At 50.8% G+C, this 16400-nt stretch overlaps 7 protein-coding genes across 7 annotated transcripts; 4 read left to right on the plus strand and 3 right to left on the minus strand.

Moving 5' to 3' along the window:
* Nucleotides 1–644: 644 nt before the first annotated feature.
* Nucleotides 645–3053, minus strand: N7519_010083 (RING-H2 finger protein; the record flags this gene model as incomplete). The annotated part of the gene is made up of 4 exons (XM_057296856.1): nt 645–794; nt 856–1083; nt 1187–1714; nt 1749–3053. 4 exons carry the CDS (start codon nt 3051–3053, stop codon nt 645–647), a joined length of 2211 nt encoding a protein of 736 aa, XP_057144738.1.
* Nucleotides 3054–4086: 1033 nt separating this feature from the next.
* Nucleotides 4087–5382, plus strand: N7519_010084 (uncharacterized protein; the record flags this gene model as incomplete). The annotated part of the gene is made up of 1 exon (XM_057296857.1): nt 4087–5382. The coding sequence occupies one exon, from the start codon at nt 4087–4089 to the stop codon at nt 5380–5382; it is 1296 nt and encodes a 431-aa protein (XP_057144739.1).
* A 471-nt stretch (nt 5383–5853) lies between these two features.
* Nucleotides 5854–7445, plus strand: N7519_010085 (uncharacterized protein; the record flags this gene model as incomplete). Its single annotated transcript, XM_057296858.1, has 2 exons — nt 5854–5945; nt 5996–7445. The coding sequence occupies 2 exons, from the start codon at nt 5854–5856 to the stop codon at nt 7443–7445; spliced, it is 1542 nt and encodes a 513-aa protein (XP_057144740.1).
* A 421-nt stretch (nt 7446–7866) lies between these two features.
* N7519_010086 (VPS9 domain-containing protein) lies at nt 7867–10040 on the minus strand (the record flags this gene model as incomplete). The annotated part of the gene is made up of 2 exons (XM_057296859.1): nt 7867–9742; nt 9808–10040. The coding sequence occupies 2 exons, from the start codon at nt 10038–10040 to the stop codon at nt 7867–7869; spliced, it is 2109 nt and encodes a 702-aa protein (XP_057144741.1).
* Nucleotides 10041–10492: 452 nt separating this feature from the next.
* On the plus strand, nt 10493–12364 carry atg15 (triglyceride lipase ATG15; the record flags this gene model as incomplete). Its single annotated transcript, XM_057296860.1, has 2 exons — nt 10493–10669; nt 10727–12364. 2 exons carry the CDS (start codon nt 10493–10495, stop codon nt 12362–12364), a joined length of 1815 nt encoding a protein of 604 aa, XP_057144742.1.
* Nucleotides 12365–13325: 961 nt separating this feature from the next.
* Nucleotides 13326–15008, plus strand: fgaCat (catalase easC; the record flags this gene model as incomplete). The annotated part of the gene is made up of 4 exons (XM_057296861.1): nt 13326–13347; nt 13406–13458; nt 13517–13696; nt 13758–15008. 4 exons carry the CDS (start codon nt 13326–13328, stop codon nt 15006–15008), a joined length of 1506 nt encoding a protein of 501 aa, XP_057144743.1.
* A 326-nt stretch (nt 15009–15334) lies between these two features.
* N7519_010089 (uncharacterized protein) lies at nt 15335–16229 on the minus strand (the record flags this gene model as incomplete). Its single annotated transcript, XM_057296862.1, has 3 exons — nt 15335–15357; nt 15422–15627; nt 15691–16229. 3 exons carry the CDS (start codon nt 16227–16229, stop codon nt 15335–15337), a joined length of 768 nt encoding a protein of 255 aa, XP_057144744.1.
* Between the last annotated feature and the right edge of the window lie 171 nt (nt 16230–16400).

A 16400-nucleotide genomic window follows, 5' to 3' on the forward strand; every position in this document is an offset into this window, starting at 1 on the left:
ATTGCTTCTGATAGCGAGACTGCAGATGCTCCTCTGCAGCTTAGAAACAAACGAAATAGCACAAGATCACTGCAAGCCAATCTGCGGGCAATAGAGTTGGGTGATTTTTTGGATTACCTAAGTCGCGGGGCAGCACCGGCCTTGGGAGAGGACTGTAGATGAGATACTACTATGTATACGGGAAACATCAAGAAGCAATAATCATAATAACGAAATTATCTTTAAGGCTGGCTGTATAGCATTATGTTGTTTGTACAATTATCTCAATATGTGAAACATTTCCTGGCCAGATAGAGCCATGAGCGGCTAGAGTGTAAATCTACAACACACCGAACAAACGAAAACCAAGAATTAATAGACGAAAAGACTAACATTCCCGGGACTCAAAGCCTTGAGTCGTCTTCCAAGACGAGAGTTCCTTGTTTCTAGGCTTCGAGAACAAATATTCAATAACCCAACATGATAAAAGCACCCAAAGTCGATGCACAGCAATGAAATGCAAAGGGGATATCCATGGAAAAAATCGTTAAGGTTTCTAAGCACACGCTGCATGCTAAAGCTAAAAGGGAGAAGAATTCAAAAGTCAAACTTGGGGGTTGCTCACATGGCTGGTTTTGACCATGCTTGCTAGGAGGCAGAAGGGATCATACGGCTGTGCCATCTAGACCAGGAGCAGGTGCAGGTGCAGATGCAGGATTGGGCGGCGAGTTTTGGGTGTTGGAGTCGTTTCTGGGGGTTTCGTTGACACCCTGACCTCGGCAAAGAGGACAAGAGTTTCTCCCGGTGGTTAACCACTGCGACGTAACGGTCAGCAAATCGAACAGATCCAAGTAAAGTGGGCAAAGGGTAACAAACCTGGTCTATGCAGTCCTTGTGGAAGACATGCTTGCATTTACCCAGCTCTCGAACTTCCTCGGCCACTTCATAATCACTCAAGCAGATCAAACAACGCTCCCCGTCTTGAATTTGAATGGTACCAGCGCCTTCCACGGCTTCGGCGACCAATGAACCTGCATATTCGACAAGACGGAATAGTCCGCCGGCGGAGTTGACGTCGGTTTGGGAGGCGACGGGGGGGTTTGGCTGGACCCAACAGTGATGAGAGTAGGATCATATCCTCGTAGGTTGGGTTCTGTTTAAATATTAGCAACCAGGTTCCTGACAAAGACCAGTAGGGAATTCTTACATCGGTGAAAAGGCTTGGTGTGGTCAAAGCCGGGTGATTTTCGGAGAGGTTGGTTCCAACAACATAGATTAACCAACTGCGACCTCCGCTTGGTGGAGGTTGATCGGGCTCAACCATGCCATTGCGTCGAACAGCGCCAGAGCCGAGGGCCCGATGACGAGCATACTCAGAATCGCTTCGGCGTCGCTGACGAGCGGTATTCAATGTCGCGGGCTCTTCCAAAGTCTCAGCCGTCGGTTGCATTTCCCGGCCTTCATGGAGATGGGGTAGAGTATCTGGAGCAATTGCTGAAGCAGAGGATGGTCTACGGCTCGGAGTCGAAGTGCCGGAGGATAAAGCAGACAACCCCTGTTCAGCTGGGGTTGATGGAGGTGGGTGCGGTCCCGGGGGGGCTTTCGGAGAAACCAGAAGGATGATAGGATGGGAATGCAGCACGGGGCCCGGTGTCAGACATTCTTCTAAAGGCATTGGGGACTGACGGGCGTGGAAATTCTGTAGTTCCGGCCGGGGCGTGTACTCCTGCATGGCCTGGCTGTCGAGGAAGATTCAATCTAGATCGCACATCGCCTCGTTGGCTAGGTTCACCAGTGGCATCTTGGGGCCGTGGGATAGTATTAGGTGGCAAAAATGGTAGCCCGAGCAGGGCATCTAGACCGGGCCCCGGACTTGGAGGATGTTGGTGCTCATTATGACCTCCGTTTCCAGCCGGCACGGACCGAACTCCAACAACGACCAGTGTAACAGTTCGTCCTTCACCTTCGGCAGGCTCGTCAATGTCCATTCCATCCGTTTGGGTCCCACGTTCGCCGATACCATTCGCGCTCTGTCCTGAAGCGCCTGGGCCTGCTGGAGATTCTGAATTGGCAAATCGGAATACACGCAAGAAATTGACAGGATGTGAGGGTGCTTCGTTTGCAGTATCGCTCGGCCCTTCTCCTGTTGTATGCGGCTGAGCCTGTGTAGAAGTTGCATGCTGCAAACTCTGGATGAAGTTCTCCAAAGAGCCATCTAACCCGTCATTGCCCAATGCCTGGATATCAGGCAACGCTGGACCGGCAGTGCCGGATAACTGAGCTGCAATTGCGGATGCGGCAAGCTGAAGAACCCTTGACAGAGGTGTTTGCTCCTCTCGTCGCAGGACCCTGGATGATCTTGCTCGGATAATCCCGGGCAACCGGCGCATCAAAGCAGGACTTGGCTGGGTGGAAGATGAAGCAGTTGCTGGTCTCCCAGCCTGGATGGCTGGCTCTACCGAATCCAGTTCGTGAGGGGGCTCGCCGAAGTCCAGACGCGTGTCCATAGCCCTATCATCAAATAAGGGATCTGACATTTGTAATTCCGGGCTTCCGTGCGGCCGCAAATCCGAGTGTGGCTGGCCGAACATGTGAGAAATGGGAGATGAAATCGAATGGCGCATGCGTTGTAGCCTGACACTACGGCGCCAGGATGCTCTTGTGGGCTCGGGTATTTGAGAGGGAGAGTCGATGAATGGCGGGTTTGCTGGTGCATCTGGAATTCCAACAGACTCCGCGCGGGGTGGAATAAAATATGGCGCACGAGCAGATCTGCGTCGAGTAATTCCTCTAGAGCTAAGTGAATTGAACGCACTAAACCGACCGGATGTGTGGGCAGTCTCGGATCTTGGGATGGGCATAGGAACTAGGCCATGTCGATGTGCATGTCCTTCCGCCGGAGTCTCTTCTTGACTGTTGAGAAGTCCACGAATGACTGAATTTGGAAGAAGCCTAGATCCCAGCCTTGACATGGTCGATTGTCTTCGTGCTGCCATTCGAGCAAATGCCGCAGTGCGGTACTCGCGAGGTGGGAGTTCATATTCGGGCGCGCCCTCCTCTTCGATGCTCCGCATGGGTTGCGAGCCCTGGGGGGGACCAGCTTGGCCGATCGGATGCCATATCTTGGTCGCCCCCGGTGTGTGTGTTCATTTCTGTCCGGGGTGGCAAACCGCTCTCTCCGTTGTGTTCAGCCGCCTGTCTATGATTCATGTTTTCATCCCTTGTGTTAGGGCCACGCTGTGTCGGGAAAGGTGCGAGGTGTGTCGGGTAGCCAGAGTTGGATGGATCACGTTGCGTAGAAGAGGACTGTCCCATAATAACAGATTTGTGACCGTCGGAGTGATGCAGAGTGTCAACGACTATTCATCGCCACGCGAGAACCATATGGCTGGTAGCGGCGACCGTATCGATCTTTGGTTGAACCTATGAGATGGATATGACAAGTAAAAGTACCTGAGTGATATATGAAACAGGTGTTGACTTCTTGCTCAAGCTGAAAAGGTCGATGCAGTTGATTCTCGGGTATTGGTTCTGGAGAAGCCGTATGTGCCGGAGCTTTGGAACAAAGGAGTGGAGAGCGGACAGGGAGTTGGCGGTTACCGGGTTATTTGCGACAGGTACAAAACGTGTAAGACAATTTCACTGCCCAATACGAGCAACAGCGGCCAGAGGTCTCAAACTGTCTGACGAGTCCAGGCACAGCCCACACTCCGAGTGGTATAACCGCCGAGCCTTGAATCTCGGGAATCTATGGTAACCACGCTCGAAAAAGAACAGCCAGCAAGTAGCAAAAACAAAAGGAGGTAAAAGAGCGCTGGGCAAAATGAAAAGGGGGAACTAGAGGAAAAGGAAAAGGAGGAGTAGAGGAGTCATATCAAAGCAAGCAATTGATAGAAGGACGATAAGTGATGATGTTTGCCTCGTTTGCTTCGACTTTGATGCCTGAGGCACCATGTCTTCATTCCGTCATGTTCCAAGGTTCCACCACCCCGTCTTCTGACAAATGCGCAAACCATCAATTGGGGCAATCATAGCCTAGGCCCTAGTACAGACTTGCTACGGCTCTAAATTTCTTTGGGCGCATGGAATACGCCCCATCTTGGGCATATGGCTGCGCCGTCGTCTTCGGTTTTTTCTCTGCCATTACCGCCTTGGCTCCACCCGCCTAGCACTCGCGTATCTCAATATGACCGCCGGAAACGCAAAAAGAGTGTCGGGTGGAGTGAAAGCGATCTGGATGGCGAAGAAACGACTGATATCACCTCAGCTACGGAATCTGAGCCCGCTGGGCATCCCTTAGTATTGACGCCGAATGAATCCCATCAGTACCGAATTGCTGGTTTCCCATTCCACCAAGAATTGCCGAAAGGCCATTTTCCCCATGAAGCAGATAAGGAGGAGCAATTGAGAAGAGAGACTACCTCACGTCACCTCAAAGACTTGGCGGCATTATCGCCTCCAATCTATCCTCCTCAGTCGGCCCAGCAAGGCAACATTCGCTTCCAACATCTGGGTGCATTGACGGCGATCTTACATCGATGTATGCTCCAAGGTGATTATGTCCGAGCTGGACGAGCCTGGGGCTTGATCTTGCGCGAAGATTACAGAGGCTTTCGGATGGACGTCCGCAACGAAGCAAGGTGGGGCATTGGTGCTGAAATCTTGCTGCGGCGTGACGAACAGAAAAACTCAGCCAATCCTGGTACCACCAAGGTGCCGAATCCGATGGAAAGCACACCCATAAATTTTACCACCAAGGGTTTTGCAGCAGCCAAAGAATATTATGAGCGCCTTATTCTCAACCATCCGTTCACGAAATCTTCGCCACAGTCTATTTCCTCTTTACACTTCTACCCTGCGATGTTTGGGCTTTGGGTGTATATCACTCAGGAAGAAAGCAAGGTGACTAGGAAAAATGTTACTCTTCGCCAAGAAGAAGAGCCTGAGGAGTTTTCTGAGGACGAAAACTCAGAATCTGAATTTGGCCACCGTCGGAAGTCACAAAACAAGACAGATGCTGCCATCACAGCAACCAGGGCATTGGAATTGGAAAAGGCGCAGCAGATTGCTGCGCGTATGGACCAGCTCCTGGGATCTCCTCCATACTCCGACTCTCCTGAATTGCTGGAGCTCAGAGGCATGATCTGTTTGTGGATCGGTGATCTGTTACTATCTGCGCTATCATTACCTGTGGACTTTGAAGAGAACGACGACCCTGACAGGATGCTCATGGATGGAACCCTCAGCTCCCTTGAAGCGAGACGTGAGTACAGGCTGGCAACTGAAAAGAAAGCAGCCGAAGTCCAAAGGTCGATTGAGCTCTTCGAGAAGGCCAAGAAACGAGGCAGGAGTGTCGCATACAATATGGAGAGTCTTCATATTGATGATGACTCTGCTGATTGAGGTCCTTGTTGAGATGATCTCGATGTCTTTTCCCATGGAATTTGTCATGTAAATTTTTATCCAATATACCCCCAATGCATTGCAACTTGTTATAACTAAACCCTCTCCCACCCAGTATAACTAGTAGAGTTTGTTGCATAGTTACATAGTTGTATATAATGCCCAGATGAAGAATTACATATACGTAGCCTAGTGTGGTCACAGTATTCACAATCTATGCGAACACACAAGCCAAAGGTCTTTTAGCATTTATTCCGGGAAACAACGCCGCTCCAAGGCCCCATACTATCGTGGCGGCCTCGAAGTCGTTTGAAATAATCGGCACGTGACTACGCGGCGATATCGCGTTTGCCCAACAACCTTACCGTGTGACTGATCCTGCCGTTTTCCAGCGTCATAAAAAAAAGAGAACACTTTTATTCATTTCCCCTACGATAGCCAGGTTCACAATATCATGGGGGGTTGGCGATTATGTCCACTCCAAAGAAGGTGGGCAGGCTCGCGGAGCCCCCGACCAAGCCACCCAGTCGCGCCAGCAACGTGCAGAACAAGCCAGAGTCGAGGTACCTGTCACCCAGCTAGTCGACCCAGTCCCCACTGGTGCCAATGGTAGGGTTGGCTCGCTAGAATTTCGTGGTGCATCTCAATTCCCAAATCAGCCCCGCAGTCTCCCTACGCATGGGATGCAGCAGGAGAGCGTGTTTGATACAGACGTGGAGGCGATCGATGATTCAACTGTGGCAGGGACTAGTGTCTACGGATTTGATGACAACAAATCTCAGGCAGCGTCAAGTACCAATGCTGCCTACACCAACCCGGATCCACAATCAATGTACCAGCCGCAGCCTTCACGGCATACTTACGGGTCTAACTGGTATGAAGGCCTGGGAGACCAAGCTATGAAGAAGGCCGGGTTTGATTCGGATGACTTCGATGACTTTGGAAGCCAAATTACTTCGTCTCTTGGCGGAGATGGCGGGGATAATGAAAAGCCCGACGAAGCACACAACTGGAATGTGTCGCACAAACCGCGTACGACCGAGGAACCATTGAGCAAGCGCCTGGAGAATTTCTGGTCTGCCAGCAGAAAGAGAACTTCTTCGCGACAGCCTCTCAATGTAGACTCTGACCCCGAGCCTCAGACTCAACCACAACCCAAGTCTAAGCCGCGGAAATTAGGTCAAATGCTTCCTCCTACGGGGCCCAGGAAAATTGTTCTCCCTCACACCACGTCAGCAACACCCAGGACACGTTTCAGTCCTCCAAAGCCTTCGCTCCTTGAACAACTCGACCAACAACTCGATGCATCACCTACTCGCCATAACTCTCAACCTCCGCCAGATGTTGGCCGGACACTCAGCATTACATCGTTCCAGGAACATACTGACAGTGACGGTGGAAGCGACGATGGCATGGACCGCACCATACGGGCGGATGGACGACGGGAAAGCGGCGGGCATTCAATCAATGCCTTTGATATGACCAGTTTGACCGACCTAGACGTTGATCACACCATCCAAGATCCGTTCTTTGTGCAAGATTCCCACGAACCACAAGAGCCGCCGCATCGTAGCCGCCGCAACACTGCCATCCGTTCCAAAAAGCGATCACTTGAAGCAGATTACCCACCGGAAGTGCTCTACCAAAAGTCTTTTTCCGAGCTCCAGGCTGAGCCCTTTGACAAATCACCCACCCCTCCTCCACCAATCGCCAAATCACCTTCGTTGCCACCAAATCCACCACCTTTTGTCCCGGACCCTCAGGAGCCCAAGAATGCCGTCTCCCACCTGTTGACCCTGACAGACCAAGAACGCCAGAATTACTTGTCCCACATGAGTATGGATGAATGGGAAGACTGCGGAGATCAAATGATCGAGCGTTTCACTCATCTTCTTTCAGAAATGAAGAACCTACGGCGTGCCCGCCGCCGCACAGCTGCTGTGTTTGAAGGCGAAGTCAAGCGCCGCCATGACCAAGTTGAAACGCAAAGTTCGGAGTTGACGAATAAATTGACTGAGATGAGAACGGGCGGTGCAGAGGTTCTGCGTGGACGCCACTCATGAGTGAGGAATAGTTCTTTTGCTCAGCCTGGCTTTTCATTGACCCTTATGTTGTTTGAGATGATCGTTTTATGCCCCAAATTACCCACAGCGGGACTTGATTTATTCATGTTCAATACCCCTTTTACGCTTTCGAGTTTCTTGTTGCTATTGTTTATTTCCTGGGGTCATAGGTGGGGGTTTATCAAGTTCGCATTCATATGTTGGTCTGAATTTGTTTTTTCCCTGCTAAAATGATGTATGATATGGACAATGTGTAGCTCACTCGCCAAAGCTATGCTATCTAACCCATGGTTTATTCGCCCAAATGAAATGGAATACCAGATATAATAACGCCATGGATCCATAATGCAAGAATACCCCATCTCCCACTGCAATCATTGAGAGAGAGATGAGACTAATAATGTAATAGAACCTTGGAAACTTATCGAGCCTCGGCACCGGGTTTATAAAGCGCGGCAGCGAGTCTCTTATAGTCCTCCAGTAGAACAGCTATATCCCCAATGCGGAGATCGGATGCATCCTGTGTCTCAAGGAAGCGCTGGATCGGAGGATCAATTTTCAAGGAAGGGTTGGGGAGCGGGCTGACAGTACCACTAGCGCCGTCTGTCGAGGCAGGTGATGGCTTGAGTCTGTCCAGTCCCGATGGAGATACAGACCTGCCGCTGGGAGTTTCCGGTGCGTTGCGGCCAAAGTTCTTCATCATGCCCGGGATGTGGTTCAGAGGGTTGAGCGTGTTGCCGAAGTTTCGCATTGATTCTAACGGCGTGGGACTGATGGGTGAACTCGATGCAAAATCTTCGCGCAGTGATGCCGTGATGGACTTTTTACCGCTCCCTTGGGTTCGGGTGCTATCCACACTCCGGTCTCGAGGGGCAGGGCCGCTGGAGAGGTCTGTGAGTCTCGAACTACTGCGTGGGGGTGTGCTTTCATCCACGGAAACAGAATTGATCGCTGCGAGCTCCCCTTGGGTCAGGTTTTGGTTGGTTGCAGATGCAAGCGGCAAGCTCACCAGACGGCGAGCTTCGGCCAATGTCTTTGGCAGTATTGGTTCGCTACCGTCCGGGCCAGGTCCTTGGACGTTTTGCATTTCCTTCAGACGACCAAACAGAAAGTTGAAACTGCTGTCCAAGGTAGCACCAATGTTCTTCAAGCTTTGGTCTGCAGTGGTGCGCACAGCATCATTTGCAGCCCCGAGAACTTTAGAAGGTGGTTGGAAAAGGTTGCTGAGACGTCGTTGCTGTGGTGTGGTGGAGGCTTGCGGCCGGGGTAATGTAGAAGAGGCGGGTTCTTTGATCTCTGGTTTTGATAATTCCGGCGACGCAGATACAGTCGTCACAGCCGAGGTGGTAGTCTCCTTGGGTGGCCGAAAAGGATCGACATGTTCTGCAGATGGTGTCGTTGTCTCACTGGGGGGTTTCAGAGGGCCATCCTGCAGCTCATCGGCACGCAACGTAGAAAGATCGACATTTTCCAAAAAGCTTATTGCAGCCTCTAGATTGGTTAAGCAGTAAGCCGTTTCTCCGTCAATTTTGTTTGAAGACCTGAAACGCTGGATAAAAACCAAGTTGCTGACAATGTTGATCCCTTCAGGAGGGCACGTCACAAGTGTATAAATCAACGTGGGTAGAATCTCGTCCGCAGAAGAAGAAGACGGTAAAAGTTTAGTAAGAGCGTCAACAATGGCCTTGTGCGCCGCTGCGAGCTGCTGAAGCTTTCCAAGGGGGTATTTGTAATCGTTCATCTTCGCAAGATACTCCCGGGCTTGACAAAGGAATTCGTTCGCCTCGTCCTGCTTCTGCTCATCGATTGCTTCAAGGTCCAGATCGATCCCAAGATCCTTCAGATTAATGCCGACCAGCAGCAAAGCTGCAGTCTTGGAACGCAACTTTTCATCCCGCACATCATCTAATGTACTTTTGTGCCTCCAAAGTTTATCATAAACCAGCTCGCAGACCCTTCGCTCGGCGGCCTCTTCTAATGCACTCCGTTTGTTTTCAAGGGCTCTGCGGGCCTGTCGCTTTTCAGCTACTTCCGACGCAGTCAGCATTTGGCGACCCGAGGCTCCTGTCCTGACATCATCTTGAGAGCGTTTGCTGCTTAGTTTCGACAGTGCGCTTCCTCGTGGAGCTTTTGCAGGCATCTGAGGTGACAGATCCCGGTTGATACGAGATATGAGAGCAGATACGTGTGTCGCAATGTGGGACTCGGCGCGGCTGTAGAAAACTTGGAAGAGATCGGAGATCTTCTCGATTGTGGGAGGCGAGTTGTGTACTTTGGCGCTTAGGGAATTCACAAAACTATTGGCCAAAAAGGCTGTCAGAATAAAACATTGGAACAAGGGCACTGATATGACCACACTTACCGATCCGCCAGGCTGATTAGTTCGATCGGTAGCTCCTCAGAAGGGTCTTGTACGCTCCGCGAAAGCACAAAGCCATCATCTGCCTGGGCCTCGCCTGCTGTGCCAGAGTCTGCGGAGCCTCGTCTTTCGAATACATCGTGTCCACTTTCCTGCCCCTCATTATTGACAGGTGATGACAAAGGTGTTGTTTTGGAATCTTGGTCAGTGGGAAATTTCACGTCCGAGCCACCCATTCTGGTGAATGACCGTGCTAAATGCAAATAAGGCTGAGTGCTAGTTTCGGAGGGGCCAGACATTTTAAGGCCAGGGGCGATGGGGTTCTATAAGGCACTAACTGCGTGTCTCCGCTTCCGGGTACAGCTGATAGGCCTGTGCTGATCCGCGTCTGGGAGGCCAAGTTCGAGCCTGTTGTCCAGAAGTAAAGCGATCGGAAGTATTCTGTACCAAACACGGAGGGTACTGCAGCTGATCAGCAGCAGAATGCTTTTCTCCTGGTCATTTCAGAAGAGACGAAATTCACGAGGAATATCTGATTCACGCGAGATCGCGTCACTTCACTGGGGGTACTCATCACGTGCCGATTGCTCTCCGCACTGCGTCACTTGATAAGTGACTTGCCGATAACCGCGATAGACTCACATAGGCTCACGCCTCCTTGACCTTGATCCTCATCATCACCCCCATCATGCCTCGAAAACGGTCACGATTTGAACTTAGCATCCACAGCCTATTATTATCGGTTGCAGTATTATCAGGTGCTGCATACGCCTCGGGCTATTATCCACCCTCTCAGCAAGTCCCCATCATCCCGCCCCAGGTACCTTTGAAGGGGCCCGAAGCTACACCAGATATCCATGAGTTTGTAAGATGCCCTACGCAACTTGTATCACGCTGGATGACCTGTAATAACCGTTTATAGTCCTTGCGCCATATCTTCCACCGAGGTACCTATGAACAACCCGACTTCCATGCCAGACTCGACGTCAAGCCAGACACTCGCCTTCGAACTGTATCCGAAGATGGGCACGAAGAAGAATATATTGCATCGGAATCATCTCTGCTTGCTTCATCCAGTCCTCTCACAATACAACGGTTAGCCGACCGACGACTCCCGGTGATTGAAGGTCACTTGGCAGCTGCGCAATCTTCGGGCTTTGCGGCCGCCTTGTCTCCACTAGAATGGGTCATGGACACCTTGCCTGGTCCGAATATTACAGACAAGCCGACCGTCTTGACATTTGCACAAATGACCGCAAATGACTATATTGAGGAGCCTGGAACAGGACAGTGGCACACTATCAATGGCAGATTCAACTATTCGGGGAGCTTTGGTTGGCAAAAGGATGGACTGAGGGGGCACATCTACTCCGATAAGACAAACGACACTGTTGTCATTTCTCTGAAGGGCACTTCGCCCGCTCTTTTTGATGGAGCCGGTACCACAACCAACGATAAAGTCAACGATAATCTATACTTTAGTTGTTGCTGCGGCCAAGGAGGCTCATATCTATGGAGACAATCATGTGATTGTCAGAGTGCTACATTCACGGCAAATCTGACATGCATCATCGAGTCTATGACGGACGAAGACCGTTATTACCGGGCAGCGATCGACCTGTACTCTAATGTTACGGAGATCTACCCGGATGCAAATATTTGGATGACCGGTCATTCGCTAGGTGGCGCCATGACGAGTCTGGTTGGATTGACGTTCGGATTGCCTGTAGTCACTTTTGAGGCCGTCCCAGAAGCATTACCCGCAGCTCGACTTGGCCTCCCAAGCCCGCCAGGCCATGACCCACGATTTCCACAGTCGCGACAGTTTACTGGAGCCTACCATTTTGGACATACTGCAGACCCAGTCTTTATGGGAACCTGCAATGGAATCAACTCGATATGTACGTGGGGCGGCTATGCGATGGAGTCAGTATGTCACACTGGACAGGTGTGCACGTATGACACCGTGGCAGACAAGGGCTGGCGTGTCGGTCTTGGTACCCACAAGATTGAGAACGTGATATCTGATGTTCTTATGACATACGACAGCGTGCCCTCATGTGTCGCAGAGGAAGAATGCTTCGATTGCGAACTCTGGAAGTTCTTCCGAAGCAACGGCTCTGAGATCACAACTACTACCACTACCACCACCACTACCACATCTCCCACCAGAACTTCTACCTGCAAGACCCCCGGGTGGTGGGGCTGTCTGGATGAGAGCACAACTGCTACGACTACGACTACGACTACGGCGACAAGCACTGCCACTACTACAACATGCATGACTCCTGGTTGGTTCGGGTGCAATGATCCTACTACCACAACAGCCACCCCGGCACCCACAGTGACTACCACTTTGCCCACGGTGACTACAACGACCAGCTGTCACGAACCAGGGTGGTTTGGCTGCCGTGACGAAACGAGTACGGTAGCCACGACTACCGCTAATCCTGCCTCGCCCACTTCCACAACCTGTCTTAGCCCGGGAGTATTCTGGGGATGTTGGGATGAGTCAACTAACACGCCTGCGGTTACCTCGGCGCCCACTCTTACCAGCTAACCCCTATTCCTTCCCATGCATGCACTTGCAGCATACTCTCAGTGTCCCCTTGATTTCGATTGATCTGTAGGTTCTTGAGAAGCCGCAAGCGCCAGATATACCCACGCACTTTTACGATTTGTTCGGACCCCAATCTGCTTTGGGTTTCCTTGCGATATACAAGATATACGATTGGCGCATTAAGCGAGCATTTGTTTTTTTTGCTTTTGACTTACTTTTTCTTGTTGTTTCCACGACTCAGCTGAGAGCTTTTTGGGTATTTCTTGGATCAATTCCAAGGGAAGCACTATTCGAGGTACTCTGTCGAGGCACAGTTGGAATTAGCCACTACTTCGCGCAGCACCTTGGAGGGACTGACCCTTGGAGGTTTTCTCAATTTTTTTTTTTTTCGGATTGCTATCATACAATGGAGATTAGATGAATGAATTCGTTGAATATAAAAGTGTGTATTTGACTCTACTCAACAAGTCTGCAAGGTCATCTCCGTACCGGATCGGAAAGTCGGGGCTTGCCGATCTCGGATCGTGCCGGTAGAATAAATTCAATTGACAGCTTGAGCTCGGATCGAACTGCTTAATTGGGAAAACTTGACCTCCCCGGAATGTCCCTCTAAGTCTAGCCATAGTCCATTTACAAATCCCATCGTTAGTACTCCAATTCTGGGGAGTGGACCCGATAGGGTGACATTGGCGATTGGATATCGACCATTCGTGCGCAAGTCAGAGGCCCAGCATTTTTGCAGATACATCCTACATCAAGAAACTTACATGTAGGTAGTGGTGTTGGCTGATATTCAGATTGATTTGTGGACCAATAGATAGTTGGATGATTTCCATATCAAAAACCCGGTGGGTCCATGGGCTTCGTAGGACTTTTCCATGGCTCCCCACAAGGCACTTTTTTTTTTGCCATATAAAGAGTGCTCCCGGGACTTTTCTCTCTTCTCCCTAGATCTGCCATCATGGGTCAAGATAACGAGCCTAGTAGGTTTTACAAACCATCAAAGCCCAGAACACCAACTAACGGTCCTCTCTTTCGCAGAAACCTACCGCTACAATGAGACTCCGGTCTACACAGCCTCCAACGGCTGTCCTGTACGTTATGCCCAGCTCACTTCCTCCTGAATCGCAAGGTCTAATCATATACATATAGGTCATGGACCCCCAGGCCGCTCAGCGCATTGGCCCCAACGGCCCTCTTCTGATGCAAGATTTCCACCTGATCGATTTGCTGGCACACTTCGACCGTGAGCGCATTCCTGAGCGCGTGGTTCATGCCAAGGGTGCTGGCGCCTATGGCGAGTTTGAGGTCACTGATGATATTAGCGATATCGTATGTACTATCTGGGAAGCTTCTATAATTCCCCCGAGAACACGAGGCTAATACCGCATAGACCATCATTGATATGCTCAAGGGTGTGGGCAAGAAGACCAAGATGCTCACCCGCTTCTCGACCGTCGGTGGTGAGAAGGGATCTCCGGACAGTGCCCGTGATCCCCGCGGATTTGCCATGAAATTCTATACCGAGGAGGGCAACTGGGATTGGGTGTTCAACAACACCCCAGTTTTCTTCCTGCGCGACCCTGCTAAGTTCCCCGTCTTCATCCACACCCAGAAGCGCAACCCGCAGACCAACCTTAAGGATGCCACCATGTTTTGGGATTACCTTTCCACCCACCACGAGGCCGTTCACCAGGTGATGCACCTGTTCAGTGACCGCGGTACCCCATACTCCTACCGTCACATGAACGGCTACTCCGGCCACACCTACAAGTGGATCAAGCCAGATGGCACCTTCAACTACGTCCAGATCCACTGTAAGACCGATCAGGGCAACAAGACCTTCACCAACGATGAGGCAGCCAAGCTGTCCGCTGAGAACCCGGACTGGCACACCCAGGACCTATTCGAGGCCATTCAGCGCGGCGAGAACCCCTCCTGGACCTGCTACGTGCAAGTCTTGAGCCCCGAGCAGGCTGAGAAGTTCCGCTGGAACGTCTTCGACCTGACCAAAGTCTGGCCCCAGAAAGAGGTGCCTCTGCGCCGATTTGGCCGCTTCACCCTGAACAAGAATCCGCAGAATTACTTTGCGGAGATCGAACAGGCCGCTTTCTCCCCCTCTCACATGGTCCCCGGTGTCGAGCCCTCCGCCGACCCAGTCCTTCAGTCCCGTCTCTTCTCCTATCCTGACACGCACCGCCACCGCCTGGGCGGCAACTACGAGCAGATCCCCGTCAACTGCCCGCTCAAAGCCTTCAATCCCACACACCGCGATGGTTACATGAACGTCAACGGCAACTACGGCGCTAACCCTAACTACCCTTCTACCTTCCGTGCGCTCGCCCACAAGCCCGTCAAGGCTAGCCAGGAACACGAGAAGTGGTCCGGCGCTGTCATCGCCGAGCAGTACCCTGTGACCTCAGAGGACTACGTCCAGGCTAACGGCCTGTGGCAGGTCCTTGGCCGTACCCCCGGCCAGCAGGAGAACTTCGTCGATAACATCTCTGGTCACCTGTGCGGCGCAGATGAGCGTGTTCGCAAGGCTACTTATGAGATGTTCCGTCGTGTTAACGCGGATCTTGGTTCTCGCATCCAGGTTGCTACGGAGGCTCATGTTACTGGTGCCCCGCCCGCGCGTTTGTAGTTGCACTTTTCCTTGCTTGATTTCATACTCAAAATAATCGTGGGTTCACTCCACATCACTGCATACATATGTATAGATATCTCAGCAATTTGGATACGATTTACGAATTTACACCATACTTTATTATGGACTAACCGAGTTCTTCGTAAATTTCAGGTCTATGGCTTGAACGCAATATTTTAAACAGTAACACTTCCACTGTGCTTTGAAAGTTAGTCTTCTCGCAATTCTGCATAGCAGAGATTGAACACTAAGCCATCGAATAAGTTGGACTTATCATCCTTGGCTTTTATACAATATTTCCGATCCTTTTGTTCCGACTTCTTCTACTGCCCGTCCAGGAAACGACCTATCAATATCTCGTTAGCGTTCAATCCAATGAAACATGGGGAATGATATCCGGGGCAACTCACGCGTTCCATGATAATTAATCCTGTTAATAGCCGTATGTTGATATGACGCCCTAAAGATAGCATACTTCACAGGAGTAGGGACATAACCGATAGCAGGGTCATCATCCATATCATAACGGTAGTTGAACGAGTCATAAACCGTAGTGTCAGCATCAGCCGGAAGCCTTAAAAACTTGTTCCTATCCAACTGATAAATCAATTGCGATCTATCAATGTTGTTAGCATATGACTCCAAACATACCAGAAACAGAAACAGAAACAAAACTTACACAAAATCTCGACAGCCAACCAAGTGCTCGTTGGGTGTATCAAAGTGACAAGGCACCAAACGAGTATTCCGAATGATCCTAACAGCATCCCCAACTGTCCTCTCGCCGCCCATACGCAGCTTGACAACTCGCATCGACCTCTGATGCGGGCCTTCGTACCCGAAGGTACTCATCATTAGCTCGCCTGTATATGAATCTTGTAGTTGCTCCGCACCTTCCAAGTCCAGGACAACTCCCCTGGTGCCAATAGGTGCGTATGGGGTGTCGTCTTCCAGTTGATGTAAGAATACGAGCCGGAGGATACAGTGGTTATTTCGCTCTGGGTCCTTGAACCATTCTGTATCTTTCGGCCCGATATCTAAAAATTCGAGATGGCATTCAGAAACCTTCTTGCGTGAGAGGCCCATGGGGATGTTCATGTTACCTATGAGCTCATAGTCCCGGTTACGGATGACGTTCTCGGCTGGGACACGAAGAGGGCGCGGTGGAGGGGGAAGGGGAGAAGCGTAGATATTCCCTGAGCGAAGACTTCGTGGCATTTCTGTTTATATGGTTGTTTTACTTACTAGATGGTGTTGGTGAGTTAGCTGCTGGTCAGGGATTGGTCGCTGTTAACGGATTAGTTGCAGTTGGGCCAAAGTGACTGTCATTGATATTGAAATGCTCAGTATATAGTACAAGGATAGTATCTTATATATTAGTAGACCTTT

Source organism: Penicillium mononematosum (assembly GCF_028829835.1).
Source record: "Penicillium mononematosum strain IBT 11891 chromosome Unknown utg000005l:1.0-9366267.0:1.0-9372171.0, whole genome shotgun sequence".
NCBI classification, from domain to species: Eukaryota; Fungi; Ascomycota; class Eurotiomycetes; order Eurotiales; family Aspergillaceae; genus Penicillium; species Penicillium mononematosum.